Source organism: Lissotriton vulgaris (assembly GCF_964263255.1).
Source record: "Lissotriton vulgaris chromosome 7 unlocalized genomic scaffold, aLisVul1.2 SUPER_7_unloc_1, whole genome shotgun sequence".
Taxonomy (NCBI): domain Eukaryota; kingdom Metazoa; phylum Chordata; class Amphibia; order Caudata; family Salamandridae; genus Lissotriton; species Lissotriton vulgaris.
Window position 1 is genome coordinate 2,047,958 of NW_028240614.1, and position 21,244 is coordinate 2,069,201.

Below are 21,244 nucleotides of genomic sequence, written 5' to 3' on the forward strand. Positions count from 1 at the left end.
GGACGAATGAATGGAGGGATGAATTGTCAAGGGAAGTTTTACTCTGCCAAGTTGTTGGATGTGTCAGGAATGGTTGGCCTAAGGAGAAAAAGCACCATTCACTTTACAAACTTGGTAAAAGTCTCAATGGAACTTTCATTGGAAGATGGTTTATTGGTGCATGGGGATAGGTTAGTTCCCCCGGAAAAGTTGAGGTCAAGGTTGGTAAGTGGCATTTGGGTAAAACACTCACAAAAAGCAGGTTGTGTGAATTCTTTTGGTGGCCCCAGATGGACAAGGATGTAGATGTTTTGGTGGGAGAGTGTGTTGTGTGTTACAGTGCGGAAAAGAGTTTAAGAATAAGGACACCCCCTCTTCACCCAATTGATTTTCCAGCTAGACCTTGCGAAAAGGTTGGCATCCACCTTGTTGGTCCGTTTAATCTGCTTCCCACTTCCTAAAGGTTTGCTGTCGTTGCCATTGACTATTATTCTAAATGGCCTGAGGTGCGTTTCATGTTCGAACTGAATTCCAAAAATGTTATTGAATTCCTAAAGGACATTTTTCTGCGTGGCGGTTTTCCTTCCAATATTGTGTCCGACAATGGTGTACAGTTTGTTAGTCACGAGTTTGAAACATTTTTGAAACAAGGGGAAATAACTCATTTAAAGAGCTCACTCTATCATCCGCAAACTAATGGACTTGTGGAACGCATGAATAGAGTGTTGAACAACTGTGTGCAGTGGGCAATGTCTGGAAAGTGCAATGTACAGTACGTTCTATGTTGTAGTTTTACCGCACCACGCCTCACTCGTCACTAAGGTGTCCATTTTTTTCAAAACCATTTTTATTATGAGTTCGAGCAAATCTTGGTACAGCCCTCCACATTCAGGAGGAGACTGTCAACGACAATATGAAAAGATACAGCATTGACATAGCATTGAACCCAGTACTTTTAGAATGATATACCCCCAACCACTCCAACCCACCCAATCCCAAGAACACCATCCAACCCCCCCCTTAGCTACCCACCCCTTATCCCACCCTAACCCAGTGCACGTGATCACAGTTCAGCAACATGAGATGGAAAACAAAGGTGGTGCTGGCCAGCAGCCTAGGGTACGGGATCCACATCCGGAGGCAGTGCATCATCAGTGTCCATGGGGGGATCCAGGGTCAGGCCCCTTAAGTCCGCCCACCGTTTCCAAATTTTGTAATGTTTGCGGGGACACCCCCGGGCTTCGAAAACAGGCTGTTCCATACCCATGAGGAAGTCCAGGCCCGCCTTCCAGGCACCGAGCGGAGGGGCACGCTCGCTCTTCCAGGCCTGTGCCAGATCCCTCTTCGCCACTACAAGCCCCAGCAACAACAGATGGCGTTTGTAAATGTTGCCCCCAACATTCTCAATGACATGAAGAAGGCCCAGCCTAGGGGTACGAGGCAGGTCCCACCCCAACACCTCCGACAGGCAGTCCCAAACCCCCGCCCAAAATCTAGACAGTCTCTAACAGGACCACACAGTATGGAAAAGCGTCCCCCTTTCAGCACCGCACCTCAGACACTCCGGAGCTGCTATAAGACCCGCCCGCCACAGGCGGTCCCTAGTGTAATAAGCCCGGTGAAGGTATTTGAATTGGATAAAGCGGAGGCGGATAGCTATAGCAGCACCACGGGGAGATTCAAGGGCCTCACGCCAATCATCCTCATCCAGGGGACCAACATCATTCTCCCAGGAGGCCTTCAGTGTCGAGAGGGAAGGGGAACAGTGTGTGACCAGGGAGCGGTATATCTGAGAGACCTTCTTGTCGCCCAGGTCCCCCATAAAAAGTTTTGCCTCGATGGGGCTAAAGTCAGGGAGTTGCTCCAGGCCCACTAGGCTAGGGGTAAGAGCGTGGCAAAATTGGAGGTAGCGGAAGAACTGAGACCTGGGCATGCTAAATTCAGAACTAAGGTCCTGAAAGGACTTAAGTGTAGTGCCAGAGAGGACATGGCCGAGGGACGAGATACCGATCGCGTCCCAGCCACCGAACCCGGACAGGGACTCTAGCGCCGGAAGTAGGCCATTGCGCCACAGTGGAGTCTCGGCCGTCAGTTTACCCCACCAACCCATACGGTGCAGAGCCCGCCGCCAGACCGCGAAAACCACCTGGGTAACCTGCGGGAGCAGTCGCCTCCGCCTGGCCGAGTACAGCAGGGTGTGGAGGGAGGCGCCACCCATTAGAGAATGCTCCAGGGCATAAGCCGGATCACTACGGTCCCCATACCACCACTCGTTGAGTACAAGGAGATGGGAGGCCTGATAGTAAGACAAAGCATCTGCGGTCGCCAAGCCACCACAGTATGTAGAGAGGAAGCACGTGCGTAGTGCCACCCTGGATGCACCTCCGGCCCATAGAAATCGGCCCAGCACAGAGTCAACACTCCGGAACCACTGCGGGTCAATCTTATATGGATGATTCTGTAGTTGGTAGAGGAGACGAGGCAGGGCCACCATCTTAAAGATGGCCGACCTGCCGTAGATGTTAAGAGGCATACGCGTCCATGTCTTGATATCCATCTGGACCCGATCCCAGACCGGCTGGACGTTCCGATCCCACGCCACCGCGGGCGAGGCAGAGAGGAAAACGCCCAGGTACTTCACACCATCCACAGCCACCCGAAGGGACGCAGCCCAAGGACAGTTCACCGCGTCACCCCCCAACACCCATAGGGTCGACTTGCGCGGGTTAAGGAAGAGCCCCGACGCCCGACCAAACTCTTGGATCAATTCCAGGACACGAGGGCCCGTACGCTGCAGGTCAGTCATGAAGAATAGCACATCATCGGCATACAGAGCTATGCGGTCCGAATGTTCCGCCCCCCACACAAAGCCACGATAAAGCACATCACGGCGCACCCGGCCGGCCAAAGGCTCCATGGCCAGCGCGAAAAGGTAAGGGGAGAGTGGACACCCCTGGCGAGTGCCCCTGGTCACCGGAAACCGAGCAGAAGTGGCCCCTGCGACACGCACCGAGGCAGTGACATCTGTATAAAGCAACTTGACATAGGAGACGAAGACCGGGCCTAGGTTCAGCAGCGGTAGGAGAGCAAAGAGAAAGGTCCAGCTAACCGAATCGAAGGCACTGTCGATATCAGCCAACAAGAGCGCCGCCTGATCCTCCGAAGACCCAATTGCGTCGATCGCAGCCTGCGCCCGTCGAATGTTGTGCCTTGTTGCCCGGCGCGGCATAAAGCCCACCTGATCCGGGTGAACGAGGGCCGTAATGTGTGGGAGCAGGCGGTTCGCGAGCGCCTTGGCCAGGAGCTTGGCTTCAAAATTATGAGGGATATGGGGCGATAAGATTCATGTCGATCAGGGGGCCTACCCGGCTTCTGGAATACCACAATTTCGGCATGGTGCCAATCCGGTGGAAGGCGGCCGTGCTCCCGCGCCTGTTCCAGGGCCCGCATGTAATGCGGCCCGAGCTGCAGATAGAATTTCCAATAGAATTCACTGGGGAATCCGCTCGGCCCCGGTGCTTTGCCCACATTCAGTTGACCCAACGCGTCACCCAGCTCCTCAGCCGTTAGGGGAAGATCCAAGGCATCGCGTACCTCATCGGACACAGCGAGCGGGGGGACCGTCGCGAGGTAGCCCGCGATGTCGTCAGGGGAGAGAGTCTCCCGGGCGGCATACTGGAGCCCATAATAGCGCGTAAAGCTCGTTGCAAGAGTTGCGGGGTCCATGATCGCCACCCCGGCATCGTCAACAAGTCCCGGTAGGGTGAGAGGCTGCAAAGTCTGTTGGCAAAGCCTGTGGAGCATAGAGCAAGACTTGTCGCCCCACTGGTACACTCTACTACGCGTGGCCAACCACGCCTGGCGAGCCTCATTTACGAGGACCGAGGAGTAAGACTGCTGTGCCTGCAGGAGCAGCCGCAGCGAAATATCATCGGCCACCTCCCTGTGACGAGCCTCTAGTTCCTCCACCCGCTCTGCAGCAGCGACAATACTTCCTTGCCGAGTCCGGCGAGCAGAGGCACACCAAGCGATATCCAGCCCCCTCAGGGTGGGCTTCATGGCCTCCCAGACAGTTACTGCGTCTATCTCCCCGGCAAGGTTGTCCTGCCAGTAGTGGGCAATCGCGCCACGGAGGTGCTGGGAGTAATCAGGGCGCTGCAGGTGCCACGTGGACATCCGCCATCTGAACGGCTGGCGTGCTCTGCGCAAGTCAATGTGGACCGCCACTGGGGAGTGATCAGAAAGCCCGCGAGGCCGGATCGCCGCCCCCTTCACCCTGTCCAGGAAGGCCCCCGGCACAAACACACAATCAAGGCGCGAGAGGGAGCCATGAACAGCCGAAACATATGTGTACTCTCGCCTCTCCGCATGTAGGTGCCGCCACACATCCACCCATCCAAGACCATCAATCATAGCCCCCAACCGCGTAGGGGAGGTCACGGCCGCCATCCCAGGCCTCCTCTGTCTGTCCAAGGCCACATCTACCACATCGTTCCAGTCGCCACCAATCACAGCCAAGGAGTGGGGGAGCTCAGTCCATAGGGCAAACAGTCGTTCCGCCAAGGTCCACTGCAGGGGGGGGGGGGCATACACACTGCCAAACACCACAGGCTCCACGCCAATCTTCCCTTGAACAAAAGCAAAGCGGCCCTGAGGGTCGAGCCATTGGCGCTCGTGAGTGTATGCCAGCCGTCTATGGATAAGAATGGCCACTCCCCTGGAGCCACTAGTAAACCCAGCATGGAACACTTGATGAAAGCCAAATCGCTGCAAACTCAAGGCCTTAGTGCCCAGCATGTGTGTTTCCTGGAGAAGGAGTACATCCGCCCGGTCCCTCTTCGCCCAGCGAAGCACTGCCCCCCGCTTAATCTTGTCCAGGAGTCCCCGAACATTCCAGCTAAGAACATGCATGGAAGCGCTAGAAGACGCTATCTGCAGGACATCAACCATTGTCACAATGCACCCAACACCACAATCCCCGGCTCCCGGCCCAGGCCTCCAACACCATAGTTGCAAAAATCACAAAGACCACGTGCACCCCGCAAAACAGGACCCCAAAACCCACAGCCCCGGAAAAACAAACCCCCCTGACCAGCAACCCAATGACCCAAGACCCCCCTCCCCCACTCCAATACCTCAAGAAACAATGAAGTATCTGTCGCGGCATACGGTACTTCAGGCCCCAAACATAGCGCTGAAAACTAGGCATACCAAAGGATCCCAAACAACCCCCCTACCACCAACCAAACACACTCCCAACACTACCCCCCAAACCCAACAGGAGGAGGCAGCCCTTGGAACATGCCCCAGACCCCCCCCCTCCCCAAGCATAGAGTACAATCAAAAGCAGTGCATGATAAAGAACATCAGTTCGCAAGAGTCCCAAGCAGAAGCCAAAGGGGCAAAGGTATACTGCACCAAAGCATGTCTGTACCGCCGACTGGCAGGCCGCCGTTGCAGTGACCGGCCATAGAAGAAAAGCTAGGAGCAAACAGGCAGCGGATAGAAATCAAGGCCCCTTGCCAGAATGATCGGTGTCAGGCTGCGTGTCCCCCAAGAGGGGGTCCCGGGACAAGGACCTCCGCCTCGAGCGAGACTTGCGATGTCGCTTTCCCTTGCTCGGCTGGTCGCTCCGTTCCTGGGAGGAGCTGCGTGAGGATCCCGAGTGCAGCCCCGGCTGGACATGTGGCCGGATCCTGACCGCCTCGTCAGTCCAGGTAAAGACGGCCTCCGGGGAATCGAAAAAGTGAGTCTTTGAGTTGAAGATCACACGGAGGCGAGCCGGGTAAAGCAGCGAGTATTAGATCTTCAGGCCTCGCAGCTTAGCCTTGGCCGCCAGGAAGGAGTGTCTCTGCTGCTGGACTAGCTTGGTATAGTCCGGGAAGATCATAATCTTACAGTTATCATAAAGCAGAGTATCTTTGAGCCGTGCCTCCCGGAGAATGACGTCCCTATCATGGTAGTTGAGGATCCGGCCAATGATCGGGCGAGGCCGCTCCCCAGCCGGCAGCTTCTGCATCAAGGCGCGGGGGGCGCGCTCGACCACGAAGCACCGTGACAGGGTGTCCGGAGGTAGCCAGCTCTCCAGCCACCGGGACAGGAAAACATCCATAGGCCCCTTCTCGCAGTCCTCCGGAAAGCCGACGAAACGCAGGTTGTTCCGCCGCGCCCGTCCTTCAGCGTCCTCCACCCGGAGCGCCAGGCCCCACTGCGTTTGCTCCAGGTCGGCAACCCTCTTTTTCAGGGCGCCGACATCACCTCCCACCGTTGTGACCCTGGTTTCAGCTTCAGTGATGCGGGCGACTGCATTGCGAAGGTCCTGGCGCAGCAGCATCACATTGGCACCCACCGCACCGATCTTCCCATCCAGCATGTCCCGAGACTGCGTGATGGCCGTCAGCAGCGCTGCATTGTCCGGTCCAGCATTCTGGCCTCCTCCGGCCACCCCGGCGCCACCTCCGGAGCCGGTGAACTTGTCGATGGGCCCCATCTTAGCAGCGGCGTTGCCTCCCCCGCCTCTAGTCATGGCGGCAGAAAAGGCGGTCCGGCGGTACGTACCCGCAACGGGGTCGCCTCGTGAAAATGGCCAACAAGTAGGATCCGGGCCGTCCACAGCACACCAAGCCCCCCGGTTGCAGCTCGCCCCGGCCCTCCAAGGCACAGGCCAGAACCCAGGGAAAGTCACTCTAGCACGGCACAGCAACCACCAGGCAGAGGCCTAGAGCGGGGCCGCCGCAGAGGCGCCTCCAATCCGTCCGCTCCAGTCGGCTCGGTAGGCCCCTAGTGCCAGTCAGGGTAGATCGAGCAGGACGATCGCCGGATCTGTACAGCCGTCTCGGCGAGACCCCACTCCGCAGGACACAGGGCACTTCGTCCCACAACTTCCGGTGACTCTGCTCCAGCCTCGCGGGTCCAGACATAAGACGTCCGGCCGGCGTTCAGGGTTATCCGGCGGGCGGGACAGAAATCGAGGTCCCGGCTCGCCACGCGGCAAGCAGGCCCAACAGGCACGGTCTTCAACGGCCGCGTCAGCGGATGTCCGAAGCTCCAACGACCACACCACTGTGCTCCGCCGGACACCAGCAAGAGCCTGCACAGTAAGAGACGAGGGAAGAGGGTCTAGGGCAAGGATAAATTAGCGGATAAGGATCGGGCCGGCAGGAGCTCTACAGAGCCGCGTCCGCCATCTTCGCCCTCGAAGCCACGCCCCCCCAAGGTGTCCATTTTTGAACTTGCGAGTGGAAGGAAGCCATGTTCCAAAGTGTGTACTGTGTGGATGTCAAAGTGGGTGAAAAAGGGTTCCTTGATTGATGTGGATGACCGTGTGAGGAGCAGCGTCTCTGTAGGAAAGTGGATTTTTGTTGCAGTAAGCCCCCCCACTTTTTTCCAGACTACTGATGCGCGTTTCCTTGGTATGCCCTGGGTCCCTGCCAATCAGGTTCCCAGGGCCTGTGTTCTTTCCCCAAAACTAACCCAATTGACATCTCTGGCCACATGTCAACAACCCCTGGTAAATGGTACCACAGGTACCCAGGGCACTGTGACCAGAGAAGGCTCTAAGGGCTGCAGCACTTATTGTGCCACCCTTAGAGGCCCTGTACCTTGACACTCACACACTGCCTTTACAGGCTGTGTGTCTTGGTGCAGAACAAAGTGAAGAGTTGACATGGCACACATCCCTGTGTGCCATGCCCATAAAACACTGCCCTGGCATACATCAGTCACCCCTCTAGCTGGGTGCCCTATGCCAGTAGTCATGGGACAGGTGCATGAGCCATGTACCCCTACAGTACCCAGGTCAATTCTTGGGCACTACAAGTGCAGTACTGCTATTAAGAGTACATGGTTCTGGGAGGTTGTCATTATGAACTCCACAGCACCATAAATGGCTGCACTGAAGACTGGGAAGTTTGGTATCAAACTTCTCAGCACATTAAACCCACTCTGATGCCAGTGTGGGATTTAATGTAAAATGCACAACAGACGGTATCTTAGAGATGTCCCCTGAAACTGGACCAACTACCAGTGACCTGATTGAGTGGCTGCCTAGGCTGCCACCACCAGACATGTTTCTGGACCCCTAGGTCGAGAGCTTGCTGCTCTCGGGGGCCTGAAAAATGCACATACTGGGACGAGGTGCCAAGCCTCCTCCCCCAGGATGGGCAGGGTTCACGAAGGAGAAGCTTCAAAGGGATGCCGCCTTTGGGAGCCTCTCCAGACCATTTGCTGCTTTTAGCAACAGGTCCCCACTGGTTCTACCCCACACTTTGGGCGGGAGTCCAGACAGGAAACACAAAGTTAGGAACAGAGGTGTGCCCACCTCTGCCAACTCCACCCCTAAGGTGGGGAGGCAAGTTGAAGCACAACCGCGAGTCCCCCCATATTTCTGCATTACTAGGAACTGGAACAAATCCTCCAGACATTTGTTGCTCTGCATCAGCCTGGGAAGCAGAGTTATGAGCATCATGGAGAAGACACCTCTTTCCAGCCACTATAGGTACAGCCTCAGCCGCAAACACAGGCTGACCCTGTAGCATGAATGCTTCCTTTATTTGGCAATAATCAAGTGTGCTCAGTAGACAAACCTGCTAAACATATACCTGTTGCTGAGCTTTTAAGCATGATCTGAGTGGGGTGGTGAGCAACACAGAGTGCCAGGGAGGCTAAGAGGAGAGAAAGCAGCACATGGGAGAGAGCTAAAAGCATATACCGTCTCTCAGAGCTCATAGAAAAATAAAAAGAATAATTTCCTGATTTGAGGTGAGGGACAAACACAAGAAGAGGAATGCAAGCTTTAGAATCATGAGCAAGCAAGTTGGATTGAGAAGAAAACCACCTAATGATAAGCAATGGGTTGACCCAAACACACTGGGCCCGATTCACAGAACTAACTTAAGACTAAATCCTAAACTTACTACCATTTTGGTACTCACAGAGGGCACTTACTCATTTTGGTATTCACAGAAGGCACTTACTCATTTCGGTATTCACAGAAGTTAGGAGTCCTAACTTTAGGATTACTAAATGCCTTCTGTGACTAACTTTAAGACTTTCGGTATTCACAGAAGGCATTTAGGAGTCTTAATGTTAGGACTCCTAACTTCTGTGAATAGCGAAATGAGTAAGTGCCTTCTGTGAATATCAAAATAGTAGTAAGTTTAGGATTTTGTCTTAAGTTAGTTTTGTGAATCGGGCCCACTCTAAGTATTTGTACTGTACACAGCAGGTCTTCAACAACAGACAACTCAAAGCTGATTATAGCCGAGACCAAAAGACACACCAAAGCGATTGAGTGTATTCTAGTGGTGAGAAACATACGCCTTGTACTTTACATTAAGATTTAACTGATCCTTTTCTCATTTTAGGATCTGAAGGGAGCAGTAAAGAAAATTGCTGATTTTTTTGGGGTACACCTGACCGAAGAGCAAATTCTATTAATCACCAAAAGAGGCAGCTTCAAAGCTATGAAAGAAAGATCCTCAGAGACGCATGGGTCCGTGGGCAACTCCTATTTTCGGAAAGGTACATTTATTAAAATTCTGTTTGCCCAACAATCGCACCATGTGTAGTGAGCCACCTGGCTCATACTTTACTTTGTAGCACTTGCACCCTCCTGCGATGGGCGCGGACCAGGAGGTATAAATAAAGGGGGATGACAGCGCTCATGGAAACAGCATGGACCGTTTCCCTGTGTGGTTGTCCCGTCATTGCGCGGCTCATAATTGTAGACCTTAGGACCACTGTTAACCCCACCCCCCACTACTCTGATGACACGGGGGCGGACCGCCGATGTGCGAGGAGTCGTGCATACCGTGTCTCTGGTGTGCGGTTTCCTTGCAGCGAGGTGCGGGATGTGGTCCGATCGGAATGCAGTCCTGTGCGCACCACGGGGACGGGGTCTGTGGTCCGATCGGAATGCAGTCCTGTGCGCACCACGGGAATGGCAGGAGGAGCGTCTGTGGTCCGATCGGAGTGCAGTCCTGTGCGCACCACGGGAATGGCAGGAGGAGCGTCTGTGGTCCGATCGGAGTGCAGTCCTGTGCGCACCACGGGAACGGCAGGAGGAGCGTCTGTGGTCCGATCGGAATGCAGTCCTGTGCGCACCACGGGGACGGCAGGAGGAGCGTCTGTGGTCCGATCGGAGTGCAGTACTGTGCGCACCACGGGGACGGCAGGAGGAGCGTCTGTGGTCCGATCGGAGTGCAGTCCTGTGCGCACCACGGGGACGGCAGGAGGAGCGTCTGTGGTCCGATCGGAATGCAGTCCTGTGCGCACCACGGGGACGGCAGGAGGAGCGTCTGTGGTCCGATCGGAATGCAGTCCTGTGCGCACCACGGGAACGGCAGGAGGAGCGTCTGTGGTCCGATCGGAGTGCAGTCCTGTGCGCACCACGGGGACGGCAGGAGGAGCGTCTGTGGTCCGATCGGAATGCAGTCCTGTGCGCACCACGGGGACGGCAGGAGGAGCGTCTGTGGTCCGATCGGAGTGCAGTCCTGTGCGCACCACGGGGACGGCAGGAGGAGCGTCTTTGGTCCGATCGGAATGCAGTCCTGTGCGCACCACGGGGACGGCAGGAGGAGCGTCTGTGGTCCGATCGGAGTACAGTCCTGTGCGCACCACGGGAACGGCAGGAGGAGCGTCTGTGGTCCGATCGGAGTGCAGTCCTGTGCGCACCACGGGGACGGCAGGAGGAGCGTCTGTGGTCCGATCGGAATGCAGTCCTGTGCGCACCACGGGGACGGCAGGAGGAGCGTCTGTGGTCCGATCGGAGTGCAGTCCTGTGCGCACCACGGGGACGGCAGGAGGAGCGTCTTTGGTCCGATCGGAATGCAGTCCTGTGCGCACCACGGGGACGGCAGGAGGAGCGTCTGTGGTCCGATCGGAGTGCAGTCCTGTGCGCACCACGGGAACGGCAGGAGGAGCGTCTGTGGTCCGATCGGAGTGCAGTCCTGTGCGCACCACGGGAACGGCAGGAGGAGCTTCTATGGGGTGGTCGGCGGGTCATGATTGTATCCCCTGGTGAGGCCGCCACCAGGAGGAGGTCAGGTGAACACATGCACTAGCACGACAGGTACAGAGGACACCAAGGGGCACAGACCATCACATCGCTCATCGAAGGTGGGCTGAAGTCAGGGCGGAGAAGACAGCGCGACCACCCCCACGAGCACACAGGCGGGAGGAGGAAGCTTCACAGGCCCTCAGGCGCTAGAGTGGAAGTGTGCACATTGACACCAGCCATCACAGCAGTTAGCTCAAAGGACATCAGGAAGGGCACAGCCTCGTATGAGGCCACAAGGGAGTGCAGGAGCCCCAGAGGCTGGAGGAGGCCAGCAGAGAGGGAAGGAGATTCACGCTGAGGAGGAAAAATAAGGAAAGAGCACAACAGAGAGTGGTCTGCTGAGAGCAATCACACATTCACATCCAGGGAGTCAGGAGACCTGGGCGGTAGGAACAGCACTGCAAGGGACACAACCAGGCAAACAATATGTGCAGGCAGAGGGAGGTGACTCAGCGGCGGCGGAACAAAGCCTGCACACCACTTTAAACGCACTTCCACCATTCAGTCAACTGGCGCAAATGGATAGGACAACTAAAAAACTACTTTATAGCCATGAGAGAAACAAATGGTGCTGTAAAGAGGTCAACCATGCTTCACATAGGAGGGGATGAACTTTACGAACTGTTCCAAGACTTGCCAGACACAGACAAAAAGAATGATTCTGACCGAGCAGAGAGCGCCCTGGATCATTACTTTGATCCGCAAGTCAATCCAGACTTTGAGCATTTTAAATTGGGACAGGTGAAACAAAGAGGAGAGGAGTCCGTGGACATGTTCTTTGTGCACCTGCGCAAGCTGGCAAGTTCATGCACAGGCATCGCAAGCCATTAGATTTCAGGGCTCAGCTAATTCAGGGCTGCAAGTCATCAGACCTGCAGAAGCTCATTTTGTGACAGCCAGAATATTCCTTGATAACATCTTAGTCCTAGGAAGGTCTCATGAATTGGCTGATACACGTGCTGGGGAAATGGAGCCAGCACTGGCGCGAAGATCAACCGGAAGCGCACACGGACTCACAGCAGTGGTCAAGGAGGAGAAGGTGGATGCAATCCAGAGAGAGTCAATCAGAGGAAGCAGAGGTGCCAGGAGACACACAAGTAGCCGTGGAGGTGGAAACTGCAGTCAGGACAGCCACCTGCCCCGAGGGTGTCCTGCACAAGAGAAACCGTGTCTGAAGTGTGAAAGGTTCGGACATTTTGCAACGGTATGCAGGAGTGCGGCAAGGGTGCCGGCCCTGGGCAGCAAAACAAAGAAGTTTGGGTCGCACAAGCAGACAATCCATGTGGCGGATGTCGCGGAGAAGGTGGAAAGCGGACTCCAAAAGATGAGGATAACAGAGGATGACGAACAAGGCAAAGTGTTTGTCATATCATACACAGGGAGAAAAAAACTCCCAAAAGAGACCACAGCCAATGTGTCAAATATGCATAGGGGACCATAAATCCACGGCGCTGATTGACACAGGGGCATCAGTGAATTTCTTAGACGCCGAGCAATACGAGGAGCTCAATCCCAGAACTCTGCTCCAAACCATAAAGGTGAGTATCTTCACATACGGAGGAGACACCCCCATTCCATTGCAAGGAATGATCGAAGTAGAGGTCACTCATAGAGACTGATCATCTACGACCGGATTTCACTTGACAAGGGACAGCACTGGAACCTTGCTGGGTTTCCACTCTGCAGAAGGCTTAGGGCTTGTCATGTTTGCACGACAAATACATCAGTTCCATGCGGACAAGATCATGGAGAAGTTTCCCAGTCTATTTGAAGGATTAGGGTGCCTCAAGGGGGTAAAAGTAAAGCTACACATAGACAAAACCATCACGCCAGTGGCTCTGAGACACCAAAGAGGGCCCTTTCACCTGCCGGCATTTGTCGAGTTGGAGTTGTAGAAGCACGAGAAGGCAGGGGTGATCGAGAAGGTGACCGGGCCCACTGCACAGGTGTCCCCGCTCGTAATCGCACTAAAACCAAAACAAACAGGAGCCATAAGGTTGTGTGTGGATATGCGCTTGCCGAACAGCGCCATCAAAAGAGAAAGACACCTCACCCCTACAATAGACGAGATAGAGGCTGACATCAACAGAGCGCAGTGGTTCTCCAAGGTCGATTTTAACTCTGGATACCACCAGCTGTTGCTGAATGAGTCTAGCTGCTACTTCACTACATTTTCCACCCACATAGGATTGAGAAGGTTCACGAGGCTCAGCTTTGGGGTGTCGTCACCGGCGGAAGTGTTTCAAGACGTCCTTTAAGGAGCTTTCTCGGGGCTGATAGGGTTGATAAATGTTAGTGATGATGTGCTGATCTTTTCAAAGTTCCTCAAAGAGCACCATGAGCGCCTGCAAGCAACCCTTCAAAGGCTGGTTGACCAAGGACTAACTTTGGACAAAAAAAGGTCAATTTCTACACCAACAAAATAGAGTTCTTTAGCTACTGTTTTCTAAAAATGAGTTACAAGTGGACTCGGCAAAGGTTGACACAATTCGAGTGGCAGCGATTCCCCAAAATCAGACGGAGATGAGGAGTTTCTTCAGAATGGCGAATTATTAAGGCCAGTTTATTCCCCACCTGGCTACGATATCGGAACCCTTGAGGGCACTCACCAAGAAGGAAGTAAAATTGCAGTGGACAAGTGAGGCCGCGAAAGCACTGCTGCAGGGAGCGACGGTGGCATACTTCCAACCAGGTCACCCCACCAAATTGGTGGTAGATACGAGCCCTGTTGGACATGGGGCCGTACTCCTCCAGAAAAGTGGCAGAGAAGAGTGGATGCCTATCACCTACGCCAGCAGGGCGCTGACAGTGGTGGAGACTCTGTATGCACAGATTGAGAGAGAGGCATGTCAGCATTTCGACATATATATCTGAGCCGGCACCAGTTTCGAGTTGAGACCAATCAAAAGCCTCTAGTTACCCTTTTCACCAGGACACCAAGTGGACCCCCACGTATGGAGAGGTAGGCAGTACAAATCCAACATTACAACTTTAAAGTGGTGTACCATCCCGGAGCGAACAACTAGACTAACTATCTGTTGCGAGACCCCCTGGTGCTCGATCCGAAACAACTGAAGGAGCCGGGGATCGTATCGTGAACATTGTGCTCTGAACTCAGGTGCCCTGGCCGCTGCACCACACCACTCCACTCTCATCCTAATACATAGTAAAATGGGCTTATACCCAATTGGCATACTTAATGTACTTATACACCCATTGTAAAGTGGTATACCATATACTAAAGACCTCCAAATTAAGTGCTACTAGTGGGCTTGCAGCACTTATTGTGCCATCCACTTAAGTAGTACCTTAAAACATGTCCCAGACCTGCTCTTACCAAGGATTAAACTCTCTCCTTTTAGTGTATACATCACCCCTATGTTAGGCCCTTAGGCAGGGTGCTGTGTAAATAAAAGATTGGACATGGCCTTCTAAGATTTACATGACCAGGTAGTAAAAAACAAGACTTCAGTGTTTTTTCACTACTCTGAGGCCTACCCCTCCCATAGGATAACATTGGGGATTCCTTATTACATGTAATAAGCTGCAATCACCAATTGGGAGCATGTAGCTATGGCATACTCATAAAATTACAATGAAGAAGCCTTTTGTAATGGTAAAGTCAAATTGTTCATTGCAATTTGAAAATGCCACTTTTAGAAAGTAGCCATTTGTCTGCCATTAGCCATTTTCAGACTGTAGCCTCTCTTGAGTCTCATGACTGGGTGTAGTTAGCCTTTGTGAATTCCTCCCAGACAGTCTCACAATAGAGGGATTAGGTGTGACTCAATCAGCAATCTGCTGGCAGGATGGGGGGGGGCAGAGCTGAGCACAGCCCCACTCGCAACTGATTAGGCTATGCCCTGCCTTCATAAAAAAGGGTACAACAACTTCACATTGTCACTGCAGCCAGCTTGGAGCCAGGGCAGGGGAGGCAGGGAATTCCCTGTACTTCAAAGCCACTATCTAGCAGCATCTTCCAATTTTCCTGATGAGCACCAGGGTATGAAAATAGAACCTACAGACCCACTCTTCAGTACACTTCTGGAGCTGTGGATACCCTGCCAGGAAGATGGAGTGCTGTGCTGCTGGAAGGACTGCCACTCAGCTAGACTGCTGCTCTGAAGGATCCCTGCCCTGCTGGATTGCTATCCTGTTGTCCTGCTGCTCTGCTACTTTTTGCCCTGGAGACAAGGACTGGACCTTCACTGTCCCTGGGCCTCCAGAGTGGCTCACAAGAGCTAGTTTTTCTGGCCACAGGGACACAAAAGGCTTCCTCCATCTTGAACCCGCATCTGGACTCAGCCTGGGTGAGTCCTGGCCCTCCATGTTGTGCCGCTTGAGTCCTTGACCATTGGAAGTGATGCTAAAGGTGCCCATATAGACAAAAACCAAAAGTGGGGGATTTGACAATTTGTGGATAAAACTGCAAAGAGAACCAGGGGGAGACAGGGAACAACCTGCTTGCCTATCCACTCGAAGTGTATCGTCAGCTGGGTTGACTGTGCAGCTTTTCCCAGTACGTTGTTCTCCATAGCAGAAAATCCATTTTAGTGGTCCTTCTCCATAGGGGTATCCGGCACCGTGGTAAGGTCTTCGGCTATAATCCTCTGTCTCGTCATCCTGGAGATTTTCAACTTCCATTTTAGACACTAAGGGTCTGATTTAGATCTTAATGGGACTCCCATCATCCATCTGTGGTGGCGGTTACAAGTACAAGACAGAGTCTCGCCCACCGTATTTACATGTGGACTGGCTGAACCATTGTCCGCATCGATAGACTGTTTAATGTTGCGTAAGCACACAGCAGACTCCATTTGTTGGGTAACAGTACTTTGTCGCCGTCAGGCTGGTGGTGTTTGTGCCAAGACGATTTCCCCGTTGTGCTGGCGTTGTCCTATGGAAACAAATGATGGACGAATGCCAAATAAATCATACATAAACACACCCCCAGTCAAATGATCTAGGTAAAATCCATCATTTCTTCACTCACTACGTCACCCCGGTTTGGACCCAGCCATATGCAAATAAGCCTTGACACTGCTCCTCACAGGAACTGTTCAGCTTGAACAGCCAAACCAGTTCCTCCCTGGATCGGAAACAAGCATCCCAGGACTGGTTTTGGTGTATTACTCCTCTCAACCAGGCTAGCTTAAATCCAATGGCACAATGAGCAAGAAACCCACTTATGGGCATACCCATCCCACTTTGTGCGAAAAGGGTTTAAATCTCACTGTGCAACTGGATTTAAGCTAGCCTGGCTGATGAGGGTTCTATATTTGATTGGTACATTTAATTTACTTATAAGCTCCCAGTATACAGTACTACATGTACCCAGGCCCTGTAAATTAAATTCTTCTGGTGTACCTGCAGGACTTGTGGTGCCACCAACTAAAGTAGGAGTTTAGGGTACATCTCAGGCCTGCAATAGCAGTCTGTGTGTGATTTTAAACTGTGAATTCCACCTGTCAAAATACATCTTTAGCCAGGTCTAAATCTTCCTTTCTAATACACATAAGTCACCCCTATGGTTGGCCCTAAACAGCACATAGGGCAGAGTGCATTTTATTTAAAAAGTAGGATATGTGTTTGTAGGTTTTGCATGTCCTGGTAGTAAAAAAAACTCCTAAATTAATTTTTCACTATTGTTGAGCCTACCTGTCCCATAGGTTAACATTGGGTTACCTTATTAGATTTAATAAGTGCTAACTTTAGATTGGGATCGAGTACAGATATGTTGTTTAGGCTCAACGGAACTGTAATTTGAAATAGATTTTTCTGGTTAAGTCAGATTTTAGATTTCATTTTTGAAAATGGGACTTTTAAAAACTCTAAATTTCAAGTATACAAAAAGTAATGGATGGATTGCTTGAATTAATCTTAGCCACTAGTAACCACTTGTGGCCGCATCCCAGTCCATTGTTATTTTACACATCATGTCACCTCAGTTATGACCCTGCTTCAATGGGAACAGTCAAGTCTTCCATTTTCTATAATGTAGTATGTCGCCCTAAGTGGAACAGGTAGGCCCTGATGTGGGTCTCATGAACACTATATCACTGGAACCAAGCTACCTGGCTTATGAGCCCATAACAAGGGCAAAACCAGTCCTGGGTTGCTTGTGTTCCGGTTCAGGGTGGACCTGGCTTGGATGTTTATGCTGGACTGTTCCTGTTGAAGCAGGGTCAAGACCCATTTTCATATAGCTGGGTCCAATCTAAGTTGGCATGGTGTGCAAAATAATAATGGTCTGTGATGCGGCCCAATTAATTACCAATGGCTGAATTTAACTCAAGCATTCCATTCATCACTTTTTTGCATAGTTGTAGAAAGTTGGTAGTTTCCTTCCTAATGGTTCCTAAGGCCTCTAAGAGTTTTTAGATGTCTAGGCTTATTCTCCTCTGTCAGCAATGCTTATTGGGTCCAATCAGTGAACCATAGGAACTTGGTATAGCTGGGGGCGGGGCAATCCTATCAGAATGGTTCCGGGCAGAACTGTTCTCTGCCCCATTTACATTTCAAAGGGTGCGCCTCCAGCACAAACAAGGGAACTTGACAGTAGTCTTTTGTCACCACAGACTTCTTGGAACCTTGACAGGGGTAATATAGGGAACCCTCCACCTTCAAAGGCTGTCATCAGTTATAAATATTGGGCCTCCTGAGTCACTCTTCAGGACACTCTAAAACATGTGGACATTACAGAAGGGCTGCTTTGTTCCACACAGGAATGCCCTGCTGCTAGAGGACTACCTTCTTCCTCAGAGGGCAGCTCTGCTGCAATCAGAAAATTGTCCTCCTGTTTGCGGCTTGCTGTGGTCCCCCCAGAGGACTGTCCTGCTGCTTATCATCCCAAGCTAACCTGAGTGAATGCAAGGGTCAGTTGACTGACCTTTTGTTCTAAGCTACAAGGACACAACAAGCACCAGAGGCCACCCTCCAACTGCCCAACTGACTGCTGCAATGGACCTGCTTGAGCCTTGCTGGCCTCTTCTGGAGTGAGCCCCGGAGCTCCCCAGCAAATTCCTGATCTCCAAGATGTGCTTCCCCCGGCCCTTGACCCTCGGCTGGTATCAGAGAGAACTCCTCTTTGCCTAACTGAAGGTTACATCAAATCTGATGCGGAGCCCGGCAAAGCCATGCTGCACAGCCGCATCGGAACCAATGCCAGGTGACACAAAGACTTGCAAAGCATTGCCACACAGTGGGTCACTGGGTGAGGTCTCCTGCTGAAGTATCTGACTAGCTGGTTATCCAGCCTAGAGGCAAATAAGTATGTTGTGGGCCAGTGTCATCTGGATAAGATCTGATTGAATGCCCTCTGATCTAGTTTCAAGATGCTCATGTCCTGCATGGGTCGTGAATGCCAGTCTGCGACCCCTGGTTCGCCGACCTCAGAAGGTACTTTGTTTTTACTGAGATTTGGGATTCTAGGCAATAACCATGGAAATTCCTTGCCAAATCCAAGAGGATGCAAGATCTCATCCCCCTAGGTGATTGATATCTAGCTCTAATATGATGTTGCCCATTAGCAAAAGGTCACCACATTAGCTCTTTTCCTTGATCCAGCATTGGATTTCTAGGCAGTTGATGTTTAACTGTTGCTCATGAGAGGACCCTTCTCCTCCTGTGAGTAACTCCCCTCATCTGACCCTCCCAGCCACTTCTGCTGGCATCCAATTCCAATACAAGATCTGGTTGGGGGACAAATAGCGCTCCCCATTCCCGGGCTCCACGTGGCATGTCATCATCTTCTCTCAGCCTTGTCCTCCCTCTAAGATGGGGGCCTCCTGTGAGTATGTCAGTCCTTTCCAATGGTGGAAAGTTTTCAGACGTGGTAGGCCCAGTAGTAGTTGGTCTCATAATATGGCTTGCGCGGACGATGAGAGAAAGTTCATTAATTCTGTGATCTGGAGCAACCCTGTATTGGGTCTGGTGAGCGTCCTGTGTAGCTCTTGTCTGATCTTCACCATCTTTCACGAAGGAAGATTTAGGATTGACTGGGTGGAATCCATCATGAAACCTTGGAGCATGATCTCTTCAGTTGCAGCTAACACTGATTTCTGGTGGTTGATAATGAACCAGAGACTCTCTAGGAGGTTGACAATCATTAGGAACTGTTCTGGCAGTTTCCTCAAGGATTACTCCATCAGGAATGTCATCCAGGTAGGCTATTGGCACATTCCCAAGGATTTGAGATATTTGCTGGGTGCAAGAACTTCATGAAACACCGAGGAGTACAGTCCAAACATGAGGGTCATGAATTTGAATGTCTGGAGACCCCACCTGAATTACAGGAGCCTATGATGTAGCGGGTAGACAGGTGTCATAAGTTATGCATCTTTCAGGTCCAATAGGGCTATCCTGTCTTTGGGCCTCTGGATATCTCCAATGGGATGAATCCCCAACACTGGAAACTGTGGAACACCAGCCATTTGTTGAATTATCCGCCCTCACAAATCCTAATAACTTACGCCTTGCACATACCCTAGTAACTCCGCTAATGCCATTGTACCTACATCACTCCCTGAACCCTCATACTTCCACACACATCCTACAAAATCTGCATACCCTTGTACCCCTAGCCTTACTCCTCTAACCTAGTACCTATACCCTAGGACTACACTTAAGTATCTTTACCCCAGCCCATATATTCTAGTGTCTACCCTTGCCTGTCCCCCAGTAACTCTGCCAGCACCCTTCTATTTCCAACCCTGCTTCTACACCATGATACCTCTTCCCTGGGGTACCCATACCTCTGTCCATACCCCATTAAATCTGCTTACTCTTATACATCTACTTCTGCTCCAGTAACACAGTAACTCTAGCCACAACCTAGTCACTTTCAAGTTGCTCAAATCCTAGGCCCTCTGCCCTTGACTATACTTTACTACCTCTACTCCTACATTTATAAAATGATAGTATTGATTGATTGTTTTTCCTTCACAGGTGATGTCGGAGACTGGAAAAGCTATTTCTCTGAAGCTCAAAGCCGGGAGATGGATGCAAAGTTTGAAGAGTGTTTAGGAGGAACCAAACTTGGAGAAATGATGAATTACAGAGTCCACTGCAAGAGCTAAACATTCGTTTCAACCCTGCTTGTGACATCATTAGTCAGAAACCACACCCAGCCTGAATTACAAGATCTTAGTGGAGAATTCTTCTTTTAATTCTTAGACCATTTAGTTGGTGAATAAATACCTTTTTGGTAATACAGCTACTGTATTTATTATTTTAGGAATACTCTGGAATCTTACTTTTAGAAATAATTCATTATGGAAAATAAAAATTGTTCTAAAAAAAGTGAATTCCTGACTCCCTTAAAGTCGCTTTGAAGTTCCCATTGGACTGCCTGTCCTTGTTGACAATCAAACAACGCATGATGGCCTTAGATTCGCTTTACAAACCTTAAGTGTCGCGAGACAATGGCTGCAAGGATCGTTGCGGTTCTGGGCGGACTCACAAGAGGAATTACGTAACTGGTTGGTTGGGTTGAGGTGCGGTTATTAACGGTTATAACGTAATCGGAGAACAGCTTGAGATGGGATGCTGAGGAGTAAAGACATAACATTTGTTTATGGTGTATTGATTTGCATACTCCCGGGCTGGGTAAGACGCTACAAAAAACCTCACTTCTTGTTCATGTTATTCTCTGTAACATTTTTGCCCTATTCTGCTGTCTATAGCACTGGAGTTGAGCAAAGTTTAAATGTTCACCTGCAAAGATTTCAAACTTTGCACTGCTTCCATCTTTAAAAGGTTGTCAACTTTGCATGACATATCTTGCATATCAAAATCCTCCCAAAACGTTTTTGCTAATGAATGTTCACACAAGCACAGTGTCGATTAATATCAGGGCGGGGATCAACATTGTGCACGATGGCTTATTCAAAATATTATGAAACTGTGAATTTTTAAAGGGTTTTTTGCACTTGCAAAGTTACAATTTACCATTTCCTTCGAAAAAAACTTCCAGAAGAAACAATTTATCACACCTAGATATTTTCTGCATAGGGAATGCAGTGTTTTACATTACGATTTCACTCCGACAGCGGCCATAACGCTAAATAGGGTTTAAAGTTTGATTCATGTGCGTCATTTTTTCCAGATCTAGAGCAGTTTTTCGGAGTCCGTGTCGGAGTACGAGTAGCTAGTGTGGGAGAAGGAGTAACTGCTGTACAGGATTCATAGTATTCAAGGCCACTACAC

The 21,244-nt window shown here is 51.4% G+C and overlaps 1 protein-coding gene across 1 annotated transcript in view; it reads left to right on the forward strand.

Annotated features, from left to right (window-relative positions):
- The window catches only part of LOC147672976 (sulfotransferase 6B1-like), a 334,704-nt gene extending 314,373 nt beyond the window's left edge, over positions 1 to 20,331 (forward strand). The window contains exons 6-7 of the mRNA XM_086947844.1: positions 9,345 to 9,501; positions 19,985 to 20,331. Coding sequence (XP_086803970.1) covers positions 9,345 to 9,501; positions 19,985 to 20,115 — 288 coding nt within the window. The 3' untranslated portion in view covers positions 20,116 to 20,331. The remainder of the gene's footprint in view (positions 1 to 9,344; positions 9,502 to 19,984) is intronic.
- The last annotated feature ends 913 nt before the right edge of the window (positions 20,332 to 21,244 follow it).